The sequence below is a fragment of the Macaca fascicularis genome, chromosome 3 (genome assembly GCF_037993035.2).
Source record: "Macaca fascicularis isolate 582-1 chromosome 3, T2T-MFA8v1.1".
In the NCBI taxonomy this organism is placed as follows: Eukaryota; Metazoa; Chordata; class Mammalia; order Primates; family Cercopithecidae; genus Macaca; species Macaca fascicularis.
This window is the reverse complement of record NC_088377.1, coordinates 184,506,551-184,519,015: the sequence shown is the minus strand read 5'-3', so window position 1 is coordinate 184,519,015 and position 12,465 is coordinate 184,506,551. Positions and strand designations below refer to the sequence as shown.

Here is a 12,465-nt window from a genome sequence, read left to right as displayed (position 1 = left end):
AGATGAGTAGATTGCAAAAATTTTCTCACATTCTGTGGGTTGTCTGTTCACTCCGATGGTAGTTTCTTTTGCTGTGCAGAAGGTCTTTAGTTTAATTAGATCCCATTTGTCAATTTTGGCTTTTGTTGCTGTTGCTTTTGGTGTTTTAGACATGAAGTCCTTGCCCATGCCTGTGCCCTGAATGGTATTGCCTCGGTTTTCTTCGGGGGGTTTTATGATTTTAGGTCTAACATTTAAGTCTCTAATCCATCTTGAATTAATTTTTGTATAAGGAGTAAGGAAGGGATCCAGTTTCAGCTTTCTACATATGGGTAGTCAGTTTTCCCAGCACCATTTATTAAATAGGGAATCAGATCTCACTGCCTGTTTGGGTCAGAGAGATGTGTGTTTTAAAATCCCCCAGGAAGGAGGCAGGGACTGTGCCCTCAGATGATTATTGGTGAAGTGGATTTATACTTAATTTCAGTTTAAGAGAATGTTGCTGTGTCTCTGCCTAGGACAGGCAGCCCATTGTGGCCCTTGGTGATGAGCAAAGCCCACAGAGACCCAGGGTTTGTGACCTGTGGCTGCCAGTGTCTGCAGAGCCAGAATTGAGCTAATCTCTTGAAAAGATGGGCGCTGATGGGCAGTTGTATCGTCGGTTGCTATGGGACTTCTTGATCTCTCAAATTGCGGGTGACAAAATCAATGCATCCTTGAGAGGCACCTTCCCAGCAGGCTCTGGCGGCTACAAACTGGTTCAGGTGTGGAAGATCACATCACTTTACCTTTGGTTTTTCTTTGAAAAACAAACAACGAAAGACAGATGAAAACAAGCATTCTACCAGTGGGCAGGCAAGAATTCTCTTCTGGAAAAGGGATGTTTGTGGCCCTTCCCCACATTGGCCTTGAAAGAGCTTGGCTGCGGAGCAGTTATTATTAAAATGTCTAAAAAATAGAAGATGCTGGTGAGGCTACAGAGGAAAGGGAACACTTATACACTGTTGTCCACAGTGTAAATTAGTTCACGGAGAAATTAATGCAGAAAGTAATTTGAAAATTTCTAAAATAATTTAAAACAGATCTACCTTTCTACCCAGCAATTCCTTTACTGGGCATTTACCTGAAGGAAAATAATTGTTCTGCCAAAAAGACACATGGTCTTTCATATCTGTCACAGCACTATTCATGGTAGCAAAGCCATGGAATCAATCTAGGTGTCCATCAGTGATAGACTGGATAAAGGAAAGGTAGTACATATACACCATGGAATACCATGCAGCCATGAGAAGAATGAAGTCATGTCATTTACAGCAACAAGGATGGAGCTGGAGACCATAATCATAAGCAAATTAACATAGGAACAGAAAACCAAATATCACATTCTCATGTAGAGTGGAAGCTGAGCATTGGGTACACATGGATATAAAGATGGTAAGATTAGACACTGCAACTACTAGAGGGAAGAGAGAAGGAGGGTGGAAAGGGCTGAAAAACTACCTATTGGGTACTATGCTCACTGCCTGAGTGATGAGATCATTTGTGCCACAAACCTCAGCATCACACAATATACCCATGTAACAAACCTGCATATGTACCCCATGAATCTAAAATAAAAGTTGAAGTTATTTTTCAAAAATGGAGTCTGGACCAGGAATGGTGGCTCATGCCTAAAATCCCAGCACTTTGGATCACTTGAGGTCAGGAGTTCAAAACCAGCCTGGCCAACATGGTGAAACCCTGTCTCTACTAAAAATACTAAAAAAAAAAAAAAAAATTAGCTGGGCATGGTGGCAGGTGCCTGTAATCCGAGCTACTTGGAGGCTGAATCACTGGAACCCAGGAGGCAGAGGTTGTAGTGAGCAGAGATCATGCCACGGCACTCCAGCCTGGCTGTAGTTCAGCCAGAAGGAGATATTCTGTGTGAAGGCTGAGGTGGGGGCTCTTCGGAGCCTCTGTGAGAAGGAGGGCCTAAGCCGTTTCTGTGGACAGAGTTGCAGCTTTCTGCTTCTTTGCCCTTTGGTCTGGCCCCATAGGTGAACAGTACCAGCCTTGATCCCGAGCACACGCTCTGGAGACCTTCACATTGCACTGTTCCATGTGAGCAAACGGACTGGGAAACCTGTGTGGCCTGAGAAAAGGCAACCCCATGGCCTGGCTTTCACACGGTATTTTGTCTTGGATTTTGAATAAGCATTTTTTTGCTTGTTTTGTGTTTTTGTTGGTGGTAGTGGTTGTTTATTTTACACTAACCACTTGGAAGAAATCCCATGGTTGTCTGTGATTTTCATGCCCTGTTTCTGCTGGCAACCCTTCTGAGTGGGGTGACTCACTTTTCTGTGTAAAGAGTCTACGTGGCACAGGGAGGAGTTGGAAGCAGGTGTCTGGAGGCCATTGGGATACTTATGTCTGTCTCTTGGCTTCAGGTAACCAGCTGGACTTTGATAGGAATGATTTGAATAGAGACAGAAAACAGTGGCTAACACTCCCCATCCAGCCCTGTTTCTATGAAGCATTTGGTTCTTCTCTTGACTCTTGAGTGATGACACTATTCAGACGAGACATTGACATTATGGTAAGAAATGGAAAAAGTGTATCTGTCTTGTCGTCTATCTAACTACTGGATATATATCTCCAAAAGCAGACAAACCCAAGACTGTACGGTGAACTAGGGTCTGCCTTTGGACTCCATAAAAACAAAATCCTTGTTGAATAAAGTGATGTTTGTATATAGAGAGTTTCTTGGTGACCCGTGTATATCTGTTCATTGTGTGTGAGCCCTGAGCCCTGTTTTCCTCTGAATATAGTGAGTGGTAGCCATCTCCTCACATGAACCACACATCTGGAGCACAGATGGCCCTCTCAAGGTAATTGATCTTACACATCTACTGTTTACCAAACAAGTGTCTGATGCACAATTGGGTGTATTCCACAGCATGTGGACTGCGGTGCCCTGTGTTTGCCAGAAATGCTGTGCTCTATGTAGAGGTTTTACTCTACTCATCACTGCACGCTGCTCTGTGGACACTTGGAGGCCTGTGCTGTGTTCTCTGTAACTGGAAATGTGCTCTGAGCTTGTCTGTCTCCCTTGGCTACTCCTAGCCCTTGGTAGTAGCTCCCAGGTGTGTCCACAACCACTTGGGACAGAAGGTGAAGGTGGAATTTCAAAGAGAAACTTGCTTAGATCTTCAGTGACAAGCTTGGATGAGCTACGGCCCCAACATGGGCCCTCTCAGAATTGCCAGGAGGAGGCTTTGGCAGGTGCCACAGGTGCCACGGGGCCTGCCTCCCTCTGCTGTGTCCAGTGCGTGCAAGTCAGCCAACGTGAGGCCAGAGTCGCTGGATGTCACGGCCCTAAGATGTCTTTCCCAAATAACTCACTTGAAGTGTCTCAAAGGCAAGCAACTTTTATGAAAATGAATCCTTCCTCAGCTAATTGATCAAACGGGTGAATCCTGACCTCTCTAGTTTCTTTCCCTGGTCGGAGTGGGGAGCTGGTAGTAGCTGTGGGATTCACTGTGGTGTCCTACCCCAAAGGCAAAGAAGATGAAAATAAAGCATGCAGAGCTGGGCTTGATTCCCAAGTCGCAGTCAGGCTCCCGCTGTGGTAGGCGGGACATCTCTCTAGCTGCTCACAGAGATAGAACTAGGGAGTTGAGGCAAGAGTTAGGGGGCCAGGGAGATTTACTTGAGTCTGATTTTCCAGGTGAATGAGAAGGGAGTGCTTGGTCGAGGGTGTGATGCTGACACATTCCTGGGAGAGGCACGTCATCACCATCAGCAGTTGTCATTACTGTTGTGTTTTAGGAAGAAGATTCAGTTGCTCAGATATCTTGGCCACCTCGAAGATGCAGGCACATTCTCTGTGCTATGATTTTTCTGAAGGCAGAGTAGCTCTTACTTCTGTGAGAAGCTCAAATAAAAATAAACACCACCCTCCCAAAGACCACCATTCTGAAACATACTTTTCTCTGGAAAACAGTGTCCCCCTTTCTCCCAAACTTCTTCTTATTTTTGGATTCCATCTCTTTGTATGTGCTAATCTAGTGTACCATGGAACACATTCTGGGAGCTGGGGGCTCTGCTTGTCTTTAAGGGGGACAGCCCAATCTGACATGAGATTGGAGGATGCTTTCCAGTGTGAAGGAGTGCGAGGGAGCAGGCACAGACACAGAGAGTGAGAGCAGGGTCACTTCTTTGGTGAAGAGACTGCAGAGGGAGCGAGGGTTTTAGCTGTTGGCAGCTATGGTGTCCCTAATCCAGTCCACATAGTTGTAGACCTTGGCGTAGACTCCAGGCCTGTTCTTCTGGGCACAGCCATAGCCCCAGGAGACAACTCCTTGGAGCTGTCCATTGCAGACCACAGGGCCACCACTGTCAAGCTGGGAGAAGAAAGGACAAGTTGTATGAAGAGAGAGATGGAGGAGGATTATAGCTACATTTACTCTGAACCTTAAAAGACCCCTTTCCAGCCAGCTCTGTGGCTCTATGTCCTTCTGATGGTGGCCCTTTCTCTGTTCTTCCTAAGCAGACAGCATGCAGCCCAAGGGAGCCTTGCTCACTTCTCCATGGGGGCATTGCAGGAAGTCTCCTTAGCCCTGCCACCTTGGGAGTTCAAATCTTTTTCCCAGGTGGGGCCTGGGTATCGATGGGAGCCTCAGCAGGGGAAGGGGTCAAATCACCTGGCAGGAATCCTTGCCTCCCTCAGGGAAGTCCACAGAGAACAGGTTGATGGTAATCTCTCCAGGGTGGGAGGCTTCACACTCAGCTTGGGTCAGCACAGGAACGTCCATGCACAGCAGTTTGTCTGGGTAGTCGGTTGTGAGGATCAGGAAGAGATCAAAGAAAGTAGAAATGTGGGTCAGGCCAGAGAAGGAGACAATAATCTAGGATGGAACATTGAAGAGGAACACTGCCCTGGAGAGGACTCCAAAACATAAGTCCTGGCAAGGGACTCTCTGGCTTTTAGTTCCCAGAATGATCATGGTTGAACCCCTCCCAAGATGTGATCACAGCACATTCTCCATTTGTTCTGCCTTTTGATTTTAGGTGCCCAGTCCTTGAGATTTTGCATCTCTTTGGTACCCAGTGCAGAGCCAATGGGCACTAGAAATGTGTCGTAAGCCTGGAGGAGAGAGAATTCAAGTTCAGGGGCATGGTTCATTCTGGAGATTGGGAGGATGGAGGCAAGTACAATGACAAAGGGTCCCACTCACCACCACAGCCCAGAGTGTTGCTCCAGCCGGAGATGAGGCACTCGGTGCCAGGAGCTAGAGGGGCAGTGGGCAGAGAGATGGTGGACACATGGTCATTGATGACGGCAGGCCTGGAGAGCTTGATCAGTATGATGTCATTGTCCAGAGTTGTTGGGTTGTATTTGGGGTGGCGGATGATCTTGGCTGCATTGATGAACTGCTCAGTCCCCTCCAGGACTTCGATGTTGTGCTCTCCCAGTCTCACCTGGATACGGCTGATGGGCATGGCAGGCATGGTGAAGATCTTGTCTCACAGCTGGGTTACCCATCCCACCTTCCCCAGGGTTCTCAAGCTCTCTGCTCATGGACAGCTCTGGAGTCATAGGGTGGGGTGTGTGGCCATATCACATGGGCAGAAGAGGGATGTGGGTCAGTGCAGGTGTGAGACCCAGGATCCTTCTGCTTCAGAGGTTGGTGTTAGTGGGGTGGGGCAGAGTCAAAGGGATCCCAGTGGAGGCTGCTTCTCAGTCCACCTTCACAACCTCTTTCCCACAATCTCCACAGTCACTAGCACCGTGGGCGCAAGGAGATCCTTGAAGATTTCCCAGCATTCTTCACTCCAGGTCTTTGCTAACTGTGCACAGTGCCTGTTCCTCCCTCCCTTCTTGGCCTGGTGAGCACCACCCTTCTGTGTAATCTAATCCAAGGGTAGCCACAGCATTAGCATCTCCTGGGAACTTGTTAGAAATGTAAATTCTTGGTCCTTACCCCCACCTACTGATCAGAACCTTGGGGATGGGACCCAGTGATTTGTGCCTTAATAAGCCTACAGGTCTTTCTGATGCATACTCAGGTTTGAGAGTTCTTGGTGTAGGCAGCAGTTCTGAGTTCTGTCTATACACTCTACAGTTACCAGAGGTAAAGTGTGAAATACTCACTGATATTCACACACTCTACCTGAAAATTTTGAGTTAAGTGTCCTGGGATAGGACACAGGTATCAGTATTTTATAAAACTCTTTCTTAGGTGGCTTTAATGTGTAGCTATCCAGCAAAAGGTACTTGCCTGCTTTTCTTACTAGCTCAGTCCACTCCAAGATCATTCCTGCCTGCTTTTATGACCACAATCCTTGCTGTTTCTTGGATTTGCCTGGGTGTGAGAGGTTCCTCTCTTGTGCTCACTCTCTGCTTTGGAGAGTCACCTGCTGCCAACAAGTTTTCTTCTCCACAACCTCTCCCATTCATCTTACCCAACCTCAGTAGTTCCCTGGGCTGAAGCCAAGCTCTCCCAGGCAGCCTGGCTGGGAGCTTTGCAGTCAGGGACCCCACACTTACGACTTGTAGCAGTGAGCTGCTGATACCACCCACTGTTCACTGATGAGGGAGCCACTACAGAAATGGTAGCCAGAATTCAGGGACACCTGGTAGGGGACAGAATTCTCCTCACAGGTGTAGCAGCCATTGCTCTTGTCATCATTATCAAAGGGGGCAGCAACTGGAGTGGACATGGGAAGGGAGAAGGCAAGTCAGTAACATGTTAGGGGTGGTGCTCCCAGCCTGTGGTTTGTTCCTGCTCATTAGAAATCCTTAAGAAGCACAGTGAGGCTAGGAAGGGAGGGAGCGCTGCCACCCCTGTGAGCATCACGGGATGTGTCTCCAGGGCACGTAGCTAGGTCCCCTGTGGGGGTGCAGATCTCTCCTGGGGTCACCGGGCTGACCTTGCAAGGAATGTCCTCACAATGCTTTCAGTGGGATAGGAGTTGGGATGTGGTTGTCTCACCCACTGAGTGCTTCTCTCTTTTATTCATCACCTTTGTATGTCCCCTGGCTATTTGAGCCCTGGATTGTCAGGATACTTTGGCCAAGCTAGGAAAACCCCTTGGCTACAGAGACCTGGCCATGACCAGCCTCCCCCATAGCTCAGAACTGTGTAATCAGGGCAGAGTTGAGGGCAGCCCCCAGGCTCAGTTTGGCAGAAGAAAGGTAGACGTTGTTATTGGCCAATAGGACAGCAACAATTCTTAACCTTGGCTGCATGCCTGGAAATGTTACAAATCACCTGGGAAGCTTAAAAATCCAGAACATAGGCTGTACCCTAGACAAATGAAGTTAGAATTTCTAGAGTTGAGTCTCTGGCATGAGTAATTTTTCCACCTCCCCAGGTGCATTCGAGGTTAAGAGCAGTTATAGTGGTGCTATTTTGGTGCTGTCAGAGACAAGCCTAAAGCCTGCTGCTTCATTTCGTTGGCCAGCACCCTGTGGCCTCCCTTCCCAGCTTCTCCAACCACAGCTCAGATGTGGATAAATGACAGTGGTTGGAGTGAAAACAGGGAGAAGTTGAAACAAGTGAGGCTTAAAGAGAGCCCAAGGAGGATGGGAAGTAGAGATACCAGTTGGAGGAAATAGAATATCATAGCACAGTCAAATGAGGAGATGTGGCAGGAATGGAAGGGCATGTGTCTGCCAGGAAGGGGGTGGGTGGGGCCTGAGGTAGGGTATGATACTCACCAGCAGCTCCTACAAAGGTAAGGATCAGGAGTAGATGCATGTTGGTAGACTGTGCCTGACTGGTGGTGGAGGACCCGTCTTTATACCTGCCGAGGATCGGGAGAGGAGGTGTCTGTGAGGTGAGGGTCACCACTCCTCTCAGCACAAACAAACCTGCAGCTTTTTCCTTCCCAGGGTCTTGCATCATCTAGGCTATGTTTGGCCACTCTGTGAGTTTGTGATTCACAGGTGATGAGGAAACTTGCCTTCTGAGAGCAGAGAGGGAGACTGGCTATTTCCTGGAAGGATGCTGGGATGGGAAAGACAGGGGAAGCCAAGCCCTTGATTGTACAACTGGACTTTCTTAGGCTGAGGGGATGAACGTTAGAAGGAGGGAGAATGGCCTGGCTGTTTAGGAATCTTTTCAACTATTGTGGATATATGTAATGTACTTAAGGAAGGGCAAGCGTTGGTAGCAAGCTTGGCTTTTCAGTGTTCTGGAGCCCCCATGAGAAGAGCAAAGTCTTATCTAAGGTTCATTCCTGTGAAAATGAAGATGCTTCTCTCCAGTCAGTGTTAGGGAAGGTCAAATCTAAGACTTTGCAGAATGAGAATTCCAACACTAAGTGGTAAGGAGAAGGGAGACTCAGCATTCCATAGGATTCTGGGCTTGAAGATGGCTCTCCTTCCTACCAAGGCTTAAGGATGGGAAGTGTTTCAAAGAAGGAGGGGGCACAGTTTAGGTAGGAGCTTACTCAGTGCATCTGTAGGATGGAAAACCAATGGCGCACTCCTCCCCTTCTTCAATGTGAAGACATTTGTCTGTCTCATGTGCATCCTGTGATAGGTTCTTTTTATGCAGCCTCACGGTTGCCCTGGCAACCTGCACTCAGGGTGATGCAAATTGACCTACCTGCTTGGGGCTAACAAACTGAACTAGGATGACATGCCCGTGATCAGATGTCAGAGTTTGGACCAATGTAAATCTGGGTAATGATTTGATCTGAGAATCAGCAGTAGGTAGAAATTTTAGCATGTTAAATGGGGCACATGTTGGGTTCAATGATGGAAATTTGGAGGGGTGGACCTGGAACTTTCTATTTTTTTTTTTTTTTTTTTTTGAGATGGAGTCTCACTCTGTCCCCAAGGCTTCAGTGCCATGGCGTGATCTCGGCTCACTGCAAGCTCCGACTCCTGGGTTTATGCCATTCTTCTGCCTCAGCCTCCCGAGTAGCTGGGACTACAGGCTAGTTTTTTGTATTTTTTAGTAGAGACGGGGTTTCACCATGTTAGCCAGGATGGTCTCGATCTCCTGACCTTGTGATCCACCCGTCTCGGCCTCCCAAAGGGCTGGGATCACAGGCTTGAGCCACCGCACCCGGCCAGACCTGGAACTTTCTTAGATGCAGTGAGATTTTGCTGGGCTCAGTGCAAAGTGAATCTTCTCAGAGAATATCATGATTTGGGCCCTACCAAGGCTACTAAGACACAGTTGTGTAATTGACTGAGGCACAACCTGGCCAGAGCAGTGTGGAGATGGGAATGCTGTCTCCGCTCAAGTCTAATGATGTAAGGAAAGAAGGAGCTTCCTTGTGAAGGTGCTTTCCCTTCTCAGCAACTCTGAGCTCAGGTTGGTGATGGGCGGGAATGAGCAGAGTTCAAGTTTGAATTCTTTGAAAAGTAAAAGAATCAGGGGTGTTCTGGAGATGGTGAACAAAATGAGAAAAGATCAGAAACCTGGTGGTGAAACTGGACATGGCCAAGGGGCTAGAGGGAGGAAGCAAATGGAAACCAGAGACAACTGGAAAAACTGCCAAAGTGGTGTCCGTGGAGTTGAGAGGACACAGAGAGTACCTTCAGGTTTAGCTCCTGTAATGGCTGCTGAGCCAGTTTCCCCACAGCCAGGAGACCCACTGCTTGGAGACCCCCTCTCCACCCCGTAGCCCCTCTAATCACTGATGGGCTCATACCTAACACTGCTATACTTAGATGGTGCATGGTGCCTGACAGCTTTACAAGAGTTTTCATGTAAACAACAGTGGTACATTGCTTTCCATTTATGCTGAGTTTCACAGTTTAACTTCCCAAAAACATGCTAATTGTGATTTGTGCAGACCAAAATTATGCTCATTTATAGAGGAAGACTGTGAGATTCAGAAATATTCTGTCTTGCCCAAGAATACAGATCTTGGCAGAGCTGATCATAAGGCCAACGGAAGCCATGCAGAGCATTATAAAGTGTGGGAATTGCTGCAGGTGGCATCTAAAAGGAGATTTATTGAGGATCAAGGCAGAGGTTTCCAGAGGACAAACGGTACATTTGATTCCTTCCTGGTCTTTTCTTCCTGGCAGAAATAGATGATTGAATTGATCTTTCTCCTGGCACCTTGTCTCAGAGCCTTACCTTGCCACAGTTCCAGACCCATCCAGGCCATGACCGCCATGTAGATGACACACTTCTCTGCTCACGAATAACTGGCCAAGCCTGAGGTAACCAGGTTTTGGAGCATTGATAATACGGTTTTTCCTGTGTTGTCCCTAAACATGTTGTTTCATTTTGTCCCCTTGTCATAGGGTCTTCACAGAACTCCTGCCTTGGAGGATAAGGAGAGACTCTTGCTCTAGCAACTGTAGACACCAGTGTGCACTAAACACGGAGGTGACCCTTGGTAGAAGGTGGAAAAATTTTTTGGAAAATGGGATTTTTGGATCAGTGCTTGTGGCTCTGACTCTCTGTCTGAAAGGGAACACCCAAGAATATGAGGATTTCTGTAGCTAGAGCTTGAAGGCTAGCCTTCTCCAGTATTTTGCACTCTTCCTTAAATGATCACAGTATAGTCTGAGGTCAGCTTTGTTCAAAAATGAATGACCTTATAGGCAGCAAAGACAGCTATAGGTGGAGACCGTTACCTCATACTGTAGACTCAGATGTGTAGGATAGGCTCAGATCCAGTTGCCCAAGCTCAATTTGGAGGACATGCCAATCTTGGTACTGTTCACTCAGATCTCACCTACCTCTTTGGGTCAGAGAGGTGTGCTTTAAAATCCCCAAGGAAGGAGGCAGGGACTGTGCCCTCAGATGATTATTGGTTAAGTGGATTTATGCTTAATTTCAGTTTAAGAGAATGTTGTTGTGTCTCTGCCCAGGATAGGCAGCCCATTGTGGCCCTGGGTGAGGAGGGAAGCCCATAGAGACCCAGGGTTTGTCACCTGTGGCTGTCAGTGTCTTCAGAGCCAGAATTGAGCTAATCTCATGAAAGGATGGGTGCTGATGGGCAGTTGTACGGTCGGTTGCTATCGGGGCTTGTTGATCTCTCAAATTCCAGGTGACAAGACCAACGCATGCTTGAGGGACCCTTCCCAGTAGGCTCTGGTGGCTACAAACTGGTTCAGGTGTGGAAGATCATACCACTTTACCTTTGGTTTTTCTTCGAAAACTAAACAATGAAAGACAGATGAAAACAAGAATTCTACCAGTCGGCAGGCAAGAATTGTCTTCTGGAAAAGGTTATGTTTGTGGTTATTCCCCATGTTGGCCTTGAAAGTAGTTGGCTGCAGAATGGCTATTATTAAAATGTCAAAAAAAATAGAAGATGCTGGTGAGGCTGCCGAGGAAAGGGAATGCTGATACACTGTTGGCCTGAGTGTAAATTAGTTCATGGAAAAATTAATGCAGAAAGCATTTTGAGGATTTCTGAAATAATTTAAAACAAAACTACAATTCCAACCAGCAATTCCTTTAGTGGGCATTTACCCAAAGGAAAATAATTGTTCTGCCAAAAAGACACATGCTCTTGCACATCTTTCACAGCACTATTCACAGTAGCAAAGCCATGGAATGAACCTAGGGGGCCATCAGCATTAGACTGGATGAAGGAAATGTGGTACATATACACCTTGGAATACTATGCGTCCATGAGAAGAATGAAATCATGTCTTTTCAGCAACATGGATGGAGATGGAGACTGTAATCCTAAGCATATTAACATAGGAACAGAAAACCAAATATCGCATTCTCATATATAAGTGGGAGCTGAGCATTGGGTACACATGGATATAAATATGAGAACAGTAGACACTGCAACTACTAGAGGGAAGAGGGAAGGAGGGTGGAAAGGGCTGAAAAACTACCTATTGGGTACTATGGTCACTGCCTGAGTGATGAGATCATTTGTGCCACAAACCTCAGCATCACACAATATACCCATGTAACAAACCTGCACATATAGCCCCTGAATCTAAAATGAAAGTTGAAATTATTTTTTAAAAATGGAGCCTGGGCCTGGAGCAGTGGCACACAGCTGTCCTCCCAGCACTTTGGATTACTTCAGATCAGGAGTTCAAAACCAGACTGGCCGACATGGTGAAATCCTGTCTCTACTAAAAATACAAAAAAAAAAAAAAAAAAAAAAATTAGCTGTGCATGGTGGCACACACCTGTAATCCTAGCTACTTGGGAGGCTGAATCTCTTGAACCTGGGAGGCCGAGGTTGTAGTGAGCAAAGATCATGCCACGGCACTGCAGCCTGGCTGTAGTTGAGCCAGAAGGAGATGTTTTGTGTGAAGGCTGAGGTGGGGGCTCTTCGGAGCCTCTCTGAGCAGGAGGGACTAATCCGTGGCGGTGGACAGATTTGCAGCTTTCTGCCTCTTTGTCCTTGTTCTGGACCCACAGGTGAACAGTACCATCCCAAGCACAGGCTCTGCAGACCTTCACATCTCACTGTTCCATGTGAGTAAATGGACTGGGAAAGCTGTGTGGCCTGAGAAAAGGCAACCCCATGGCCTGGCTCTACACAGTAGTTTGT

The 12,465-nt window shown here is 47.2% G+C and overlaps 1 protein-coding gene and 1 gene segment (V, D, J or C); both read right to left on the bottom strand.

Moving 5' to 3' along the window:
- LOC102137723 (T cell receptor beta constant 1-like) overlaps positions 1-12,465 on the bottom strand; it is a 266,137-nt gene that overhangs the window by 124,053 nt on the left and 129,619 nt on the right.
- On the bottom strand, positions 4,209-12,429 carry LOC123572492 (trypsin-2-like). 3 transcript variants are annotated; one of them, XM_065541085.1, is made up of 6 exons: positions 7,682-8,510; positions 6,509-6,668; positions 6,113-6,154; positions 5,196-5,449; positions 4,662-4,798; positions 4,209-4,361 (listed from the first exon to the last, which is right to left on the bottom strand). In XM_065541085.1, exons 1-6 carry the CDS (start codon positions 7,866-7,868, stop codon positions 4,209-4,211), a joined length of 933 nt encoding a protein of 310 aa, XP_065397157.1. In that variant the 5' UTR covers positions 7,869-8,510. The 3 variants fall into 3 exon arrangements, with proteins under 3 accessions (XP_065397157.1, XP_065397159.1, XP_065397158.1); XM_065541087.2 differs by lacking the exon at positions 6,113-6,154 and having other exon boundaries at positions 8,416-12,429; XM_065541086.1 differs by lacking the exon at positions 6,113-6,154.